This window comes from Plectropomus leopardus, chromosome 13 (assembly GCF_026936395.1).
Source record: "Plectropomus leopardus strain MGB_pleo_1.0 chromosome 13, ASM2693639v1, whole genome shotgun sequence".
In the NCBI taxonomy this organism is placed as follows: Eukaryota; Metazoa; Chordata; class Actinopteri; order Perciformes; family Serranidae; genus Plectropomus; species Plectropomus leopardus.
Window position 1 is genome coordinate 34743354 of NC_142188.1, and position 16948 is coordinate 34760301.

General features: G+C 41.6%; 1 protein-coding gene across 1 annotated transcript in view; it reads left to right on the forward strand.

Moving 5' to 3' along the window:
* LOC121954328 (uncharacterized) overlaps positions 1–16948 on the forward strand; it is an 83066-nt gene that overhangs the window by 44736 nt on the left and 21382 nt on the right. Inside the window, exons 14-28 of the mRNA XM_042501753.2 lie at positions 1024–1065; positions 1177–1194; positions 1721–1747; positions 2298–2342; positions 3601–3627; positions 4305–4349; positions 9551–9604; positions 10790–10876; positions 10960–10986; positions 11074–11109; positions 11232–11288; positions 11376–11399; positions 11490–11543; positions 13222–13266; positions 13489–13623. Of these exons, the coding sequence (XP_042357687.2) occupies positions 1024–1065; positions 1177–1194; positions 1721–1747; positions 2298–2342; positions 3601–3627; positions 4305–4349; positions 9551–9604; positions 10790–10876; positions 10960–10986; positions 11074–11109; positions 11232–11288; positions 11376–11399; positions 11490–11543; positions 13222–13266; positions 13489–13623 (723 nt within the window). The remainder of the gene's footprint in view (positions 1–1023; positions 1066–1176; positions 1195–1720; positions 1748–2297; positions 2343–3600; positions 3628–4304; positions 4350–9550; positions 9605–10789; positions 10877–10959; positions 10987–11073; positions 11110–11231; positions 11289–11375; positions 11400–11489; positions 11544–13221; positions 13267–13488; positions 13624–16948) is intronic.

The following is a 16948-nucleotide window of genomic DNA, read 5'->3' on the forward strand; positions in this document are numbered from 1 at the left end:
CTACAGATTGCAGGACACGCATCACTCATAACTCACTTATAATACATAGACAGATGGATCTGACCTCTAGGCCCAATGCACGAATTTGGGATTGCTCATGATTCCTCATAAAAATGTTTCCATCTTAGCTACTTTGGGGGTTGCATCTACATTGATAAATATAAAAAAAGAAAGAAAGAAAAAAAGGAAGAAAAAAGACATTCTGGAAGAATTTTTTTCATCCCCCTCACATGTTCCAATTTCATTAATATTCTGAGGAAAATATTTTAAGTTAAATGTAGCAATCAGTCCAAAAGAACTGCCTGGATACCGATCCTTGAGATTGGCTTGGGACATCCCTTATAATTACAGTTTTCGTCATGTATATGGTCTTCATACCAGCATCCAATATGACTGCAAAACATCTGTCTTGCTGTTCCACAAACTGTTCTCATTGCTGCAGGTGCAGCTAGTTTTAAAGGGGAATGGGTGATGAAACTCTGATTGAATGAACTCATGTTATGTCAAAACCCACCTATAATGAATTCAGAGATTAAATACAATCACTTTACCTCTTGCACTTCATTTTGCACCCAGATTATGAGCTGTTTTACTAACAAAAGTGATTAGAACTTGTACAACAATCTGCGGCTTTATTGGCATGAAAAATGATCTTCTAAACTTATAAAAAATACATTTTGATGCATGCCACTTCTGGCTGTTGTGCATATGTGCACTTCTATTATGGATAATTGGCACTGTTTTATAACTGCGAGCCCTGGTCATCAAATCCCTGTTGCAGCCTAAAAACTTCAACCTGCTGACAATTTGTCACTTAAACAACCAATCTATCTGTTAAGGTAAAATGAGGTTTATGGTATCTGTTCAATAATAATATAACCAACACATTAGTGGAAAATTTTAGTAAAAATGCACTTAGTCAGAATTTGCTGTCAAAGGCAAAGCTACAATTCATCATGAGAGTGATACTGTAGATAGTTTTGTAGATTTTATATAAATATTTTTTTTATTATTTCCTTACAGGGTAAGCCTGGTGAACCAGGCAAACCAGGAAAAGACCCAAGGGTAAACTCTGGTTCAATTAGTCCTCTGCCTTTAGTTTTCCATCAGATCTTCTTTTGAGTGAACATTTGTTGGTGTGATACTAATCTTTTAATTTCTACATTGTTTTTGCAGCTTTTACCAGGACTGAAGGTAAGCATGGCTCTCTACTGGTTCAGATAGCAACACTAAACTCTCATGATGAATCTAGAGTTATTGCAAACAAATACACTCAGGCTGAACTCAAAAAAGATGGATGAAATGAAACAGGAATCATTTCATGATGCTTCCACTTTGTCTCTTTGCAGCTGTTCTAATACTCACACCAACCACACCAGCACAACACTGCACATCTCTGTTTCCACTGAATTGGGAGATAACTTCTCTGCATGATGCATTCATTGTCAAAGATTATTTCAAAGCAGGAATGCAGATTGTGAGGTCAGAGAGGTCCCGTTAATGCCTCTCACTGTGGAAAACATGATACGTTTCATAGCAGGGAGCAGTTTTCACCGTGATAGGCTTTAGCCTGAGCAGATGGGCTGCAGTACCACCAGAGGAACATCTGGATGGAAAAAAATGAAGCTTTTACATATTCAATACAAAGTTCTGTATTTGTTACACTGGCTAGATAAATCCTTTTATGCACACACTTGAATCTGTCATTTTATCCCTCCAGGGTGAGCCAGGTGTGCCAGGACAGAAGGTGAGCTGTCTTCTGTGTTTCCCTAGTGCAAAAGAATATGGTCAGTAGATCCAGGATGTGGTTAGATTAGCAGTGAAATACTTTTTCAGTACACACTGTTCACTGAGTAACTATCAGATTCTTATGCCTCTGAGTCAGCAATAGCAGAAGCATTTTGTTTTCAGGTTGTCCATATGGCTGACCCATTCTCCTGAATGAGATATCTCAAAAACGCCTTAAGGCAATGTCTTTAAATTTGGCGCAAAACGAAAGATGTGTGTGACACATCCATGTTTTCACTGGCATGGATGTAAACTGTAAGTGCAACTTCACTGGTGTGAAGTTTTTTTTTTTTTTTCTGTTACTTTGACTGTTTTATACGGTGAAAGACTTTGTATTTTAGAGAGAGTAGACGTGTGACAGAGGGGATCATAGAAAGACTTTTAGAGCTCCTCAGGAGAACTTGGCTTCAACAAATCAGTTGTCCCTGTCTTTGAGTTGTGTCCACAGACCATCTGTTTCCTGTAAATTGGCGATAAGTTATAAAATCTGCCTTTTTGTCCCTTCACAGGGGGATCGGGGTGTTATTGGCCCATCAGGTCCTGAAGGTGCAAAGGTATTCACTTTTCTGTTTTATAACTGTTTCATGTTTAACTGCAGCATTTTGTTTTTCATTCAAAGCTTCATAATGACAATGTTTCAAATAAGTTCCAAAGCATATGCTCAGATTTCTTTAAATGTACCTGAATACAAAATGAAGGTGGCAGTTGGATCGGATTGTGGAATGGATTGTAGACTGGTAGCTGGAGAGGTGCCACCGCACCTCCTGGGCACTGAGATACCCTTTGAGCAAGGCCCTGAACCCCCAACTGCCCAAGTTGCCTGTCCATGTGCAGCCCCCTCACTCTTGACATCTCTCCAGTTAGTGCATGTGTATCGGTCCTGTTTTGCATGTCTGTGTATTTCGGACCTGTTTGTATATGAGAACAGAGTGAAGAAACGGAATTTCCCTATGGGGATTAAAGAAGTATATAAAATAAAAATGAATAAATAAACATGCACACACCATATGTACACTGTATGAGTTATGGCTCACTATTACCATTTCTCATACTGGCTGATCTGATCCTTTTCCAGTTACACTGTAAGAAACAGAAGACAAAATACCAAAACATAATACTAAACTGAGGAGCACATAACACAATGAAAACATACTCAGCTCATTTAAATAACTTTCACACTGTTTTAAAGTATCATCTGTGACTAAACAACAGTATATACTGTATCGATAACCAAACCACAGTATATACAACTAAACCACAGTATATACTGTATCTATAACCAAACCACAGTATATACTGTATCTATAACTAAACCACAGGATATACTGTATCTATAACCAAACCACAGTGTATACTGTACCTATAACTAAACTCTCTGTGAAAGTGATTTTCCTTGAAGCCCTCTGAAGTTTTGAGGCTGGGACTGCTGGATGAACCTTGTTGCTATGAGCTTCTGTACAGATCATTGCCCTGTAAACTTCAGCCACTCTTCCAACTCACTTTGTTTTCCCTCAGTCTGGAACACTGACTGTGTTTTGCTATGAGCTTGAGTTGAGGATCACTGTGAGGACAGAGGAGAGGCCTTCACAGGCACTTTTATATGACTCTTTTTCCAGAGGTTGCCCAACAGTTTCTTAGATGAAATGCAAATGCTCCTTCAGATTGCTCATCCACTCTGTGAAGCTTTGGACACAGTCCTCACTGCTGATTAGAGACTAATGCTTTTAAAGGATCTTGTGCTCCATCCAGTGGACACATGTGATTGTTGTCAGTAGTAACATGTACCCTGTTTTTCTCTGCTTTGCTTCACAGGGAGTTAAGGGAGACCATGGAATTAAGGTAAGATTTTTTCTCTCTCTCTCTCTCTTTCTTTTTTTTTAAGTGTCACAACAGGAACAGCTGTCAGTGAAGTTTGTTGCCTATATCTTATACTCTGTATACTCTCTGAATCATAGACTTTAGAAATGCTGATGTCCTGAGTCCAAGACCTCCATCTAAACTTCCTAACCTGAGCCCAGCATAGAGTGTTAGATAAGACACCAAGAACAATCTGTACTTTTTTTGGAATTAATTTGGACCTCTTTTTTGATAAAAGAATCTACTCTAAAGATGCACTTACTAGGCTTGCCCAGAGCCCTCAAATGTATCTTATGGCCAGTTTTCTTCCTATATGAGGAGCCTTAACCTTAGCCTTTAACTGAAAACATGACTTCTGAGGATCTGGATCTGGATCTGGACGTAGAATAAACTTTAGGTCTCCAGGTTCATCAAAGTGGGTTAACATTGGGAGGTCTGGATGAACAATCACCTCTCCACTGGCTGCTGCCCAGGGACTAACATGATACAAGGCCCCTGATGTCTTCCGTGAAGATTTAGATCTCCTCTTGTCAGGTCCATGTCCAGAAGGAGTCCTCCCTGAGTCTTTGCTTGTCTTTCGATTTCCCTTGGTGTAAAGGGCGTGTCTGCTTTTACTGCCCCACTGCTTCTCTGAGCTTATTTTTCAATCCACTCTGTAGGGAGATGAAGGAAAGAGAGGTTTCCCAGGAGAGAAGGGAGAGAAGGTAGAGTGAAAGTCAAGCATGGAGTTTCACGTGTGTGTGTGTGTGTGTGTGTGTGTGTGTGTGTGTGTGCGCGCGCGTGTGTGTGTGCGTGCGTGCATGTGTGCGTGTGTGTGGCATGTCAAGGTCTATTTATGCATGGCAAGATCACAGGCATGACCATTGGAGTCTGGATAACTGAAACTGGGTTAAAATGCATTTCTGAGTGGATTTTATTTCAGAAGCTGCTGTCTGTTTTTCAACATAAATAACCTGAAATCTATCATGAATTTGGAGGGATAGTTTGGATTTTTAAGTGAAGTTGTATGGGGTACTCTGTAGTCAGTGTTACATACAGTAGATGTCTGTAAACACGCTCCCAGTTTGGAGAAGCAGACTGAAGTCCCACGCAATGGCTAAGCAATGTTGACATTGATGGGGATCAGAATCAAAATGTATTTTAGCTACTTTTTAAGGTACTAAAAATTCTGACCCCTCCATAGCAATACATTGCTTTGCTGCCGTGGTGGTACTTCTGCTGCTTTTCCAAACTGGGGCCATGTCACTCACTGTGAATAAGTACCCAATTACAACTCCACTTCCCAAAAACTGAGCCATCCCTTTAAATCCATTGGTGAGGACACAGAGTATACCACGTCGGTATGGTCAAGACTTCAGGGTTGTGCCATCTCAAAAGGCTTTACCTGGCAATAACGCATATTGCACACATATACTTAAGATCTTTGTTTGTTGTGGTTATCATGGCTCATCTGGCCTCTTTTTTTGTATTTTGAATTGGTTTGGGCCCTCATCTAATCAGATCTTTTCAGTGTTGATGAGATGTCTGATAGTGCTGTTTTAAACTATGGAGTGCTTAAGGGTCATTTTTTTGCCCTATTTGCGTGTAAATGCTTCCACTGGGACCTCTAATTCATTGATATAATATATTGGTTCCACTTTTATGTGGACTACACAGGGTTCTAGCTGACCTGAAGCAGCTCCTCTTCTCCATGGTAGCATGGCAGTAGCAGTCACAACCATGTGGACATGAGTGTTTTCTCTATTAAGCCCCACAGATGAACAGATGGGAGACAGAGGAAGAAAAAGTGAAAAGCAGAAAACTTCAAGGAAAGTTCATATTTGTTGGTATCCACAGGAAACAGAGATCTGGAAAAGCTTTTAGCGTTTAATAATAAAGTGATTTCGCAGGCTTATACTTAAATGTTAGGGTATCAACGAAGGTATTGTGGCTCCCATCATCATGGGGGAAATCTGTTCTATATAATCTCAGAGAGCTGGCTACTGGTGCCTTGTGCCAGAGTGAAATAAAATGGGCCAGGTAGAGATTTTGTGGTTTTACACAATAACAATTAATATCTGTATGGTGCTGACCACAAACAACTTCCCTAGACTAGACCTCTACAGTTTCAAAGCTCCCAGCAGGCAGCAGGCACCTGTCTAGCCATGAAGGAAGCGGACACAACTACCACCGCATGACCTTGTCTCATCTGTCACTCTGCTGAAATACTGCTTTAGAGCAATCTAATAAGCTCTGTCTTCGAAAGCAGCTTTGATTTTACTTTCACTATGGGAACAGCAATAGACAACGACAAAGAGATAATATTCTATGATGGAGTGTGTGCAAACAGTTGCACACACTCCATCATAGAACACACACTTTGACTAAATGAAAAGTTATCTCTGCCTATTTCCCTTTACACAAATAAGAAGCAATGAGCTACCCAGCTGGGGGACACAGTATGAGCAAAGATGAAGGCAGCAATTAATATCTCTTATCAGCCATCTTGTTCTATTATTCTTAACAGTGACCATATGTCGCAGTATGTATGCAGCAGTTCTTGTTATGGCTCTTTATCAGTAATTTAAAATGTGAAAAATATTTAAAAAATTATCCCTGTCCTTGAATGGATCCATTTTTAACTGTTGTGTAAGGAGACAATACATTCTGGCCACATTCTCAATTGATGCTGTCGAGGGGCATATTATGCGCAAGCAAAAGATGCCTTTGGGCATTGGGATCGTACGCAGAAAGCACTGTCAAAGCAATGATATTTGACGAGTTTGGAATGAGAATGGGCTAAAAGAGATTATATAAAAAGTAGCCTTCCTGTGGTAATTGGGTTGAGTTAGATTCGTCCTTACACTTTGGCCTCCAGAGGATGATTCCTTCAGCCATTCCTTTTTGACTTCTATGAATCTGTTGGTACTGACTACTAAGTAGCATTACTTAGTTGAAAGACAATGAAACAGTTTATTGACACATATGTTCTCATTTACTTGTAGGAAATCTGATCAATTGACCACCAATATTTTCAGTGAAATATCTAATTTTCACAATATTTGGCATTAATGATACTGGATGTAGATGTTTATCAGCACATTGGTATATTGGTCTAAGCCTAATTCTGTCCATCTGTTACCAAGCATACTATTCCACTGTTCTACATGGTACTTAGACTAGTAGTGTAATACAAAAACCCCCGCACTGAGTAGCTGTGTCTCCATGTCCTTCCTCTGACACTGAGTGCATCAGCACAACTTAGTACAAACAATGAAAACAAGTGATCCTGCAGCATCATTGGGGGGTGATTGCAGTCCTATTAGTTTTAGGGTGAATGATTGGTTCAGACTCATCCTTCTGTACTTTTCCTCTGAAGAGGAAAGCCTGTGGCTGTATGGCTTCAATAAAGAGATTAGCATATCAATAAATCATGACATGGCATGCAAGTGTGACAGATCCCAGTGGGCCTACTCCCAGTGTATGTCACGGAAAGAGAGATGTTAAAATAGAACAAAGGATAAACTTTTGAGGCGACCAGACTAATGCTACAAGCCAATTGGAGCAATCGTAGATCAACGGGAGATGCTGCATCCTGTGGGACAGTTGGTTGTTAAGGAACACCTCTAATTAACTCCTATGTGCATTTAGAGCCATCACCACTCAGGTCCTTCTGAGGGTAGCGGGGATAATGGAGATCCAGCAACGCTTTCATCTGACCACAGACTCATGTACACTAACAGACACTCTGTCCTGATGTGGTCCCTTGTATCAATGCCTTCCAAGTGACACATGAGTGAGAAAATGGTAAATGGACCTGTGCTTGTCTAGTCTTCAAACCACTGAAAGCCCTTTTACACTATATGCCACATTCACTCTTTCATGCACAAATTCACACACTGGTGGCCAAGGTTACTGTAAATGGTGCCACCTGCTACTCAGAAACCATTCACACACACTCACACAATGAGCAGCATAGGGAGCAATTTTGGGTTCAGTATCTTGCCCAAGGATACTTTGACATGTTGATTGGAGGATTAGGGATCGAGCCACCATCTTTCATCTTTCTTTCTCTGAGCCACAGCTGCCACTAGTAGTCACCGTGAGGCTGCAAGACTCTGATGATAGGTGATCTTAGACCTTCAGACCTAAGTTTGTTAAGTGCAAACAGTAGTAGTGTCTGAATTTGTTATCGTTGCAGTACTCATAGCTGCAGGGATGGCAATAATATCAATTCCTGCAGCAGTATGAGTATGCAGTTATTATACTTCTACCAAATACATGTACTGTAAATGTGTGTCTCTGGATTTTGGTTATTAGTTATTAAAGGAAACTATGCTTGTTGATATATGTTGGTTTTTTTGCACCCTTAATATCAGCATCCATGGATACACTCTGAAAATGCCATTTTCTGCACATTACTCAAGTTGCAAGCAGATGGAAATATAAAATAATGTAGATAATCCATATCAGTCAATTATTTCTGATGAATTCTCCTTCCAGGAAATAACCACAGCTTTGACTTAGACAAATGCTCTCATCATCTTCTACATCTTTGATCACTAAACCTCCAGTGATTGCAATTTAAGCATTAGAGCCTAGCAAGGTGTTGCCCTGATCTGTAGTTGCTTAAAGGCAACATTTTCGTTTGAACTCAGGAACCCTAAAAACGTGAATGTTTGATACACACGGGGTATGGCAGTACCAAGTTATTTAAACTTCCTGAAAACTAGGAATGCCAGTGAGACAGAGCATTTCAGTCTTTTAAGACAACATTTGTAATCTTAACATATTATCTGTCTACGAATATTATAAATAATATAATCCATTATCATCAGACACACATTTGACAGCATACCAATTCCAGTGGGGCAACTAGATTGCAGGAACTCCCACTACCAACCAGCTGTGTCTGTGCTTGTGCCGTCACAGCTATGACTGTTCATCATCTTTAAACTTACTCATTGATCTGAACAAAGGAACTAGAACACATATGAACTAAAAGGCTCCAGTGTGTTTGTTTCCCAGTTCCAGAGAGTTTATCATGCTGTGGCTGGCACTTGACAGACACTAATCAGTTTGGATTTTTTTCCCATTTTATTGTATGCTTTTGCATGGACAGATAATGAGGGTATCCCATCCCTATTCAATGTGTGTGTATTGACCACTCAAAACGTTTTCACATTACATGTTACATTCACCCATTCACACACACATTCACACACTGGTGGCCAAGGCTACCGTACATGGTACCACCTGCTACACACTCCGATGACGTGGTATCAGGAGCAATTTGGGGTTCAGTATTTTCCCCAAGGATACTTTGACACGTTGACCAGAGGACCAGGGGATCAAACCACTAACCAACTGTTCACTGCTGTGTGTGTCCGTGTGTGCTTTGTGCTGAATTAAATTCAACTTTTTCTCTCTAGAAGAGTACTGTGCAAGTGCAGGTCCATCCATCCATTTAGGATATGTCATTTGTAGTTTGTATTTAGTCTCTTTGTAGAGTTTTGGCATCCCATCATGATTGTTTTGCATGTATTTGGAATCATTTGATTAACTTGCCTACAAGAAATATTTTTTTACTTCATACTGAAGCTCACACCCTGGGCCCCCGTGAATTCTTGGCCCTGTGCCCAATTTATCCATTTAGTAATCTGTCAGTATAATTGCCTAAATAATTGCTGTGTAGATGTGTGTGCATGGATCTTTTTTCATATATCTTGAAAAAAATGCAAATCAACTGTTTTTTCTTTCCCTCCTATTCCACCATCTTTTACGTTTATTTCATCTTGGCCATTAGAGGGAGGTCTCCCTCGCACTCCTGGGTTAAGGGTTAAGTCATTTGTGAGCAGTGTGTGTGGCAATTATCATAAACCAAATCAGATTAGCAGGTTGTTATTGTCTTTCTGTCACTGCAAAGGGCCAGGCTGGCATCACTGGTACCCCTGGCATTCCTGGAAAGAGGGGCTACAGGGTAGGTCTGGCATGGAATGAACACCCTAAGTGTCTGGTTTTCTGTCTGTCAGTCATCCTCCTTTCCCTCTAACGTCTGTTAAGTCGGATATTCGTCATATCAGTGTTTTGTGTTTGTAACTGAAATTTATACCCTGGGTGCATTGTTTTACCTTCCTGTGCTGGTTTCTGTGCTTACTTGCCATTTGTTGGAGTGCTTCGGCCTTTTGTATAATTAACCAGCATAAATGACTGTGCAGACAGCTCAGTTGCCAGAAGAAAGTGTAAGCATTGCACATGCCTGCAAACCACAAATATGCTACATTTGCACATTTTATACAAATCAACAACAAAGTGACCTGGGTGGTGGATGGCATGTTGTCTGTGTGAGACACCTGATGACAAGCTGCAGACCACTCTTTGAGATCAAGAAACAACAAAACTAGTTGTTTTGGTGAGTTATTACTATGTTTTCGCTGAATTTTTAGCCACCAAATGTGGGATTTCTTAGCGACCCGTTGCTGTTTTTCCAGCAGGGATCGTGCCACAGGATGCAGGTGGCTTTTTTACAGGACATCGCTGCATTTCTGTGTGGGATTGCCCCTAACTGCACATTAACCACAGCTTTGATAAAAAAGTAGTGTTTCAATGTATCCACTACATTAAAAGGTATAATGTACCCATAGTTTGAAAAACATAAAATGGCAACATTTTTTCTGTTGATTGGGTTGCTTCAGAATTGGACTAACTTTTTATTGTTGCATTGTACAAACCTCATCATACCGTGTGGCAGTCACATTGTTGTGGAGCAGTGAGAAAAATCCTAATAAATGTTTTTGTCATGTGTGACAAAAACATTTGGCTTCTGTATGGATCTGTTGGAATAAACAGGATTACAAGAATAATTTTAACTCAAATACATTTACCAGTTTTGTATCTTGCTTTTTCATAAAGCTCTTAACTGCATCTTACATTGTCATCATGTATGTTTTATCTGGGGATCCCACTTGTAGTGTCCCATAACCGTTGTTGTCACAGAAATTGGAAATTTCAGATGAGAATAATACTGACAGAAAAACAACAGTATCTAGTTAACCACTGACCACTGTTGATCCATTACCAGCGTCATACTGGACTTCAAGATTCATATTTATCAATCAGACAATAATTTCCAGTGAACTCAAACTTTGTTGTGTTTGTACGGCAGGGTGAGAAGGGAGAGCCAAGCATTGCAGTTCAGGGAATTAAAGGAGAACCAGGTTCATCAGGACTGCCAGGCCTCATGGGACCCAAGGTAAAGGGAGATAGTTTCACAAATGGATAAATAGCTGTCATTCTTCTTACATAGATTATAGAATCTTGATGTTCCTGTTGCAGGGTGACACAGGCGCCCAGGGAGACAAGGTAAAATAAGATTGCTTTTCAAAATACTAACCTGGGTTGTAAGTGATGATGAAGAATCTAAATATTATACTTTTATTTAACCCTCAGGGAGAAGCAGGTTCTGAAGGCCCAGCTGGACCCAGAGTAAGTCATAACCAGCAGACTCATGACAACATGTTGCAAATATTGACATACGATACAAAAATATCAAATGTAACTCACTATGTTCATAATAATGCTAACAAATGGTCATTTTCCCTGTACAGGGTCCTCCAGGGCCACCTGGGGAGCCAGGAAAGGCTGAAATTCACAGCAATGAAAATGTATGTGACTCATTTAAAGTTGCGCTTTTCTTAATGCATAAAAAGAATAAAAACATGACTATTGTAACATTTAATGTTCCTTCACAGGATATTCGCAACATACCACTGATGGTAAGTTCTTTTTAGGATTTATAACAAAATGTGCAAACATAGTACAGAAGTAAACATTTTATTGAGTGACTTGGTCTCTTTTCCTGCTAGGGCCCCCCTGGATTACCTGGACCTGCAGGAGCCCCTGGACTCCCAGGTGCCAAGGTAGGAGATATTTTAAATGCCAATTGATTCAGGACGTTATGTGTGTACCATACCCAGATGAACCTGTTAGGGGGCCCACTGGTAAAAATTGAAAGTTAGGCCCCAATTTCCAATGCCGGATTTACTGACCCCAGTTTATTCATGTCTGTTTGTTGAGGTTGTTTGTTAAATGAAAATACATTTTGGACTATGCACTATAAAAACTAAAATAATACAGGTGATTAAACTAGGTCTTAGATGACAAGTGCAGTGCAAATTCTCTAACACAATGTCGACATAGGGTGGGTAGCATGGCCAGTGTATTAGCAGAGCAGCAGCAGCAACTTTGTGCTTGGTGTGTGTCACAGGATGCCTTCAGGCACAGTACTGAGTTGTAGGTCAACTGCTCAGAACACCACACAGTCACTGAAGTTACACAAGGAAAACAGAAGAAACTAATGAAAATACGCTCTAGGATGTGTTTGCACATATGTAGCACCAGTAAGACATGTGCCAGGTAGATTGACTAAAAGAGAGGCACATCTGAATTCATTTGGATGAGGTCAGTCAGGTGGTGCAGCCAGCATGCCTTTTTAGGGTGCTCCAGAAAAAAACAACAACAAGCTAGAACTGGCTCACCTCTGACCGCAAAATAATATAACATCATCCAGCAAGCTGTTTTGTTGGCCTATCAAATACATGAAATGCACAGTCCTGGTGGATAAATTAGTAATGTCAGTGCTGTATTTCTCAACCTAACTCTCAGAAAACAAATGTTGGTATTGTACGTGTCTGCAAAAAATGATGATACATGATGATACATTTCCATGTTATAATGTGACATATTAGGGCCTTTCACACCTCTGCGTGGTAAACACCCTGACAACCATCTGCCTGCAAGAACATTTCCCCAAAAGGTAAAGCATTTTTAAAAGCCGCTGCCGCCATGGTTCGCAGTGGTGATGCAAGGTAGCTGCTTCAGTGAGCACTGGCAGAAGAAAACATTTTTCTGTTGACCCCCCGCCACAGCAACACATTGCCTAGCTTCAGTGTTGGACTCCAGCCTGCTGCTCCAAAAATGTATGTTGTACAATGACTATGGACAAGTACTCCATATAATCCCACCTCAAGAAAACATTATGTTTCAACAGTGCTGTGGTTAACAGGTGGTTATGGTAATGAAAAGATCATGTTTTGGCTTTTTTCGTCATAACTCAAGAATTTATATGGTGAAATTCCACACAAATATCTACTAGGATATAATGACAAAGACATTTTATATCCAAGAGGTCAAAGGTCATCTATGACATCATAATGTTAAAAAAAAAAAACATTTTTCTGGTCACTACTCAGTGTCATGAGTTAAGTACAAAAGGGAGGATATTTGGTCAGATACTGACTTGGTGACACTAATCTTGGGTGTCCACCATAAAACTGTGGAGATCTTCTGTGCTGCCAGGGGGAGATGTGTGTGAAGCATCCCTGTTTATACTGGTGTGCAGCGGTACACAATCGTTGGGTGGTAATTGTAGTTTAAATGTGGGCTTGATTTTGTTCTAAAGGCCGGCTAATAAATTTGCAGCCAATCTATTACAAGAAAGCAATTCACATACAGTGAATATGAGGCCCCTGGGGTTATTGGTCCTTGGACAGTTGCCTGCTTTGTCTCATTGGTAACACAACCTTGGTGTGTCCTCAGGGTGAAGTTGGTTTACCAGGTCCTCCAGGATTAGATGGAGAAAAGGTAATATCTACATACCAATTAGTACTCCAGATTATTAGCAAGGCATTTGAATTGTTTGTTACATGAATGTATATTGTGACTAATTTTATTATTTGCAATGAGAAATATGTAGAAATTAAGATTAAAGTTCCCAATTTACATTTCATGTACAATATGTCCGTTTTAGCATAGCTTCCTTCAGGTACAATTAGTTGAGGTGACACTGACCTCTTGTGTTTTAAGGGACCCCGGGGGAAGCCTGGAGACCCTGGTCCTCCAGGCCCAGCTGGGCCTGAAGGTCCCAGAGGGGAGGGTGGTGTCATGGGCTTCCCAGGACCCAAAGGAGACAAAGGAGACATGGGTCCATCTGGATCACCAGTGAGTGATCACATCATATTAGACCACACCAAATCACGTCACGTCACGTCACGTCACGTCACGTCACGTCACGTCACGTCACGTCACGTCACGTCACGTCACGTCACGTCACGCCACGTCACGTCACGTCACGTCACGTCCCGTCACGTCCCGTCACGTCACGCCACGCCACGTCACGTCACGCCACGTCACGCCACGTCACGCCACGCCACGCCACGTCACGCCACGCCACGCCACGCCACGCCACGCCACGTCACGCCACGCCACGCCACGCCACGCCACGCCACGCCACGTCACGCCACGCCACGCCACGTCACGCCACGCCACGCCACGCCACGCCACGCCACGCCACGCCACGCCACGCCACGCCACGCCACGCCACGCCACGCCACGCCACGCCACGCCACGCCACGCCACGCCACGCCACGCCACGCCACGCCACGCCACGCCACGCCACGCCACGCCACGCCACGCCACGCCACGCCACGCCACGTCACGCCACGCCACGCCACGCCACGCCACGCCACGCCACGCCACGCCACGCCACGCCACGCCACGCCACGCCACGCCACGCCACGCCACGCCACGCCACGTCACGCCACGCCACGCCACGCCACGCCACGCCACGCCACGCCACGCCACGCCACGCCACGCCACGCCACGCCACGCCACGCCACGCCACGCCACGCCACGCCACGCCACGCCACGCCACGTCACGTCACGCCACGCCACGCCACGTCACGCCACGCCACGCCACGCCACGCCACGCCACGCCACGCCACGCCACGCCACGCCACGCCACGTCACGTCACGCCACGCCACGTCACGTCACGTCACGTCACGTCACGTCACGTCACGTCACGTCACGTCACGTCACGTCACGTCACGTCACGTCACGTCACTGCCAGGGTTTCCCTGACCAAAGCCCTCATCCCACATCTGTCATTATCTCTAGGGAAAGCCATGTTTTCCAATCTGCCCTCTAATTATCTAATTAGAGACTCACAAGCTTGGATGAGACACCAGGAATGACACTGTTTAACTTTTAATTCACTGTGGCACAGATCCCAAATGTGCCCCCAAATAAAAGGCTTTGCTGTTTGTAGCCCTGCCTGTGACACTACAGTAAATATTGATCTTCTCTATGTTTAACAATTAGCTATGACCTGTTAAGGGAGACATTTGTTTGTTTGTTTTGTTTCTTTGTTGTTTGGTTTTTGCTGTCAGTAGCATTGACATACAGCTGAGAAAATGGGTATTTAGATTTTAAGAAGGATTCCCATTAAGTCACATCAGCGGATGCTTGGATGATATTTAGATGTAGGCACTTGTTCTTTTTAGGTCCTAGCACCAAGTGGTGCGAAGGCCTTTTTGTGTTAAGGAGTTTTCATTTTCTGACAGTTCAATCACATTTTTTAAAGATGCTAGAAAACTAGGGCTGTCAATAGATTTTGTTAATTGCTAAATTGCAATAGTTAATCATGATTAGTTGTATTTTTATTTCATGTTTACAATTCTATTATTTTGTTATTTTCATAAGTTCATATTAACATTGTAAAGCAATTATTAACCAGACTGTCTTACTCAACTGACAGCATTTGTTGACTGATGTTGGTTATGTTGAATTCTGTTATTTAGTTTCATTCACAGATGCAGTCCCGCTGACATCAGTCAGATTAACTGTATTTGTGTGCTCTGCTTGTGGATGGTAGCAATTTCAAGACTGTTTAAGGACCCCAGTATACAGAAATATTCAAATACAAGGGGCAAAAATAACACATTTCTAACGTTTGCACAATGTGTGTACATGAACCCTTCTTGCATGCTGTAAGGGGGATCAGTCTGTGGAAGGATGGTCAGCGATGGACCAGCAAAGAATATAGTACCAATGCAACAAAATAAGTATGCTCCATTGTAGGAAAAATGCCTACATTCAAAAACATAAAATAAAAATATAGCCTCAAGCTGCAATCCTGGGTCCAATCCTCTGTCAACTGAGGGAAGCAGCTGTATTACCAAAATCAAAGCCACAAGCAGCAGGTTTCACAAGACCGAGCAACGTCTTTTCAGCTGGTTTCATTTGTCTGGAGGAGTGAGACCAACTACACATGTTTGAACACTGTAATGTACGCAGCCTCTCAATCATTGCTTTTTTTTTTTTTTTTACCAGACTAGCTCAGTTATAGTGGGATTGTGTATTTCAGTCTTAGAAGGCTGCAAACCAAGTTTAGTGTTGATAGAGTCAAAAGCCAAAAAAGTCTATTCATATTAATGTTTTTCAAAATTTTGCAAATAAGCAACGAAAACATCAGGGTGAACTTCAGGTTCAAGATGCTTTTTTTGTTGAGGACACTGAGATGTAGACTGAGTACCTTGAACTGTCAAAGTTTTCACTTTTTCATCTCACAATTACAGCGCCACCATCAGGTGGATTGGTATCAAATTTGATGTGAAGCATCAGAACATAATTTCCAGCTTTGATGTCAAGTTTTCTGTGTCCAGCTTGCAGTAAATTAAGCAAAGGCATATCATAGCATTTCCTGCTACTTGCCCCCAGAACATATATACTAAATCTGGTGAAATTCTGTCCATTGCTTTGGAGGTTCATATTTGTACTATTTGTGGTGCCCCCTACAGGCTGAGCTAAATATGCTTCGGCAGGCCTATTTCTTAACACGCATGAGGTATCTATCAAGATCCATGTTGACTGGACAAATGTTTAATGACTTGTGGCCAATGAACTGGTGAAGGTACTTGACTGATGGTGGCCATGTTTTTTGACCAATCTTGCTCATTTATATTTGAAATATGTATCTTAGGACCACTACACTGTGTGGAAAGTTTGGTGTTCATAGAGTAAAGATTATTATACTATTGAGTATTAAAAAAAAATCATCAAATCATAAAAAAAATCAGTTTTCCTGTTTTTCACATTATGCTAATTAGCAAAAACTCGTGGAGTTTCTAATGGAGGACTATGATGGTCCAGAGGCTTTTTTGTAAAGCACACTGAGCTGCATATGTGTACAAATTTTCAAATCAAGCAGACTTACAGTGTGAGGGGCACAGCCTTTCCAAAATTGCATTCTGGGGCATTAATTACAGTGCAACCACGAAGCAGATCTGAGTCATTTCTCTTGGAATGTATTTTCACTATATTTTCTAGTCATTGGGCCAAAATTCATGTGGAACAACAAATAACACACTGACACAAACTCAAACTCTGCCCCTTCACAGCTTGAAGCCTATTAAACCTGAAAAATTATTAGCAAAATGTATTTCAAGTGTCAAAAGAATAATTACTCATTAATATGAGCCCCTATCA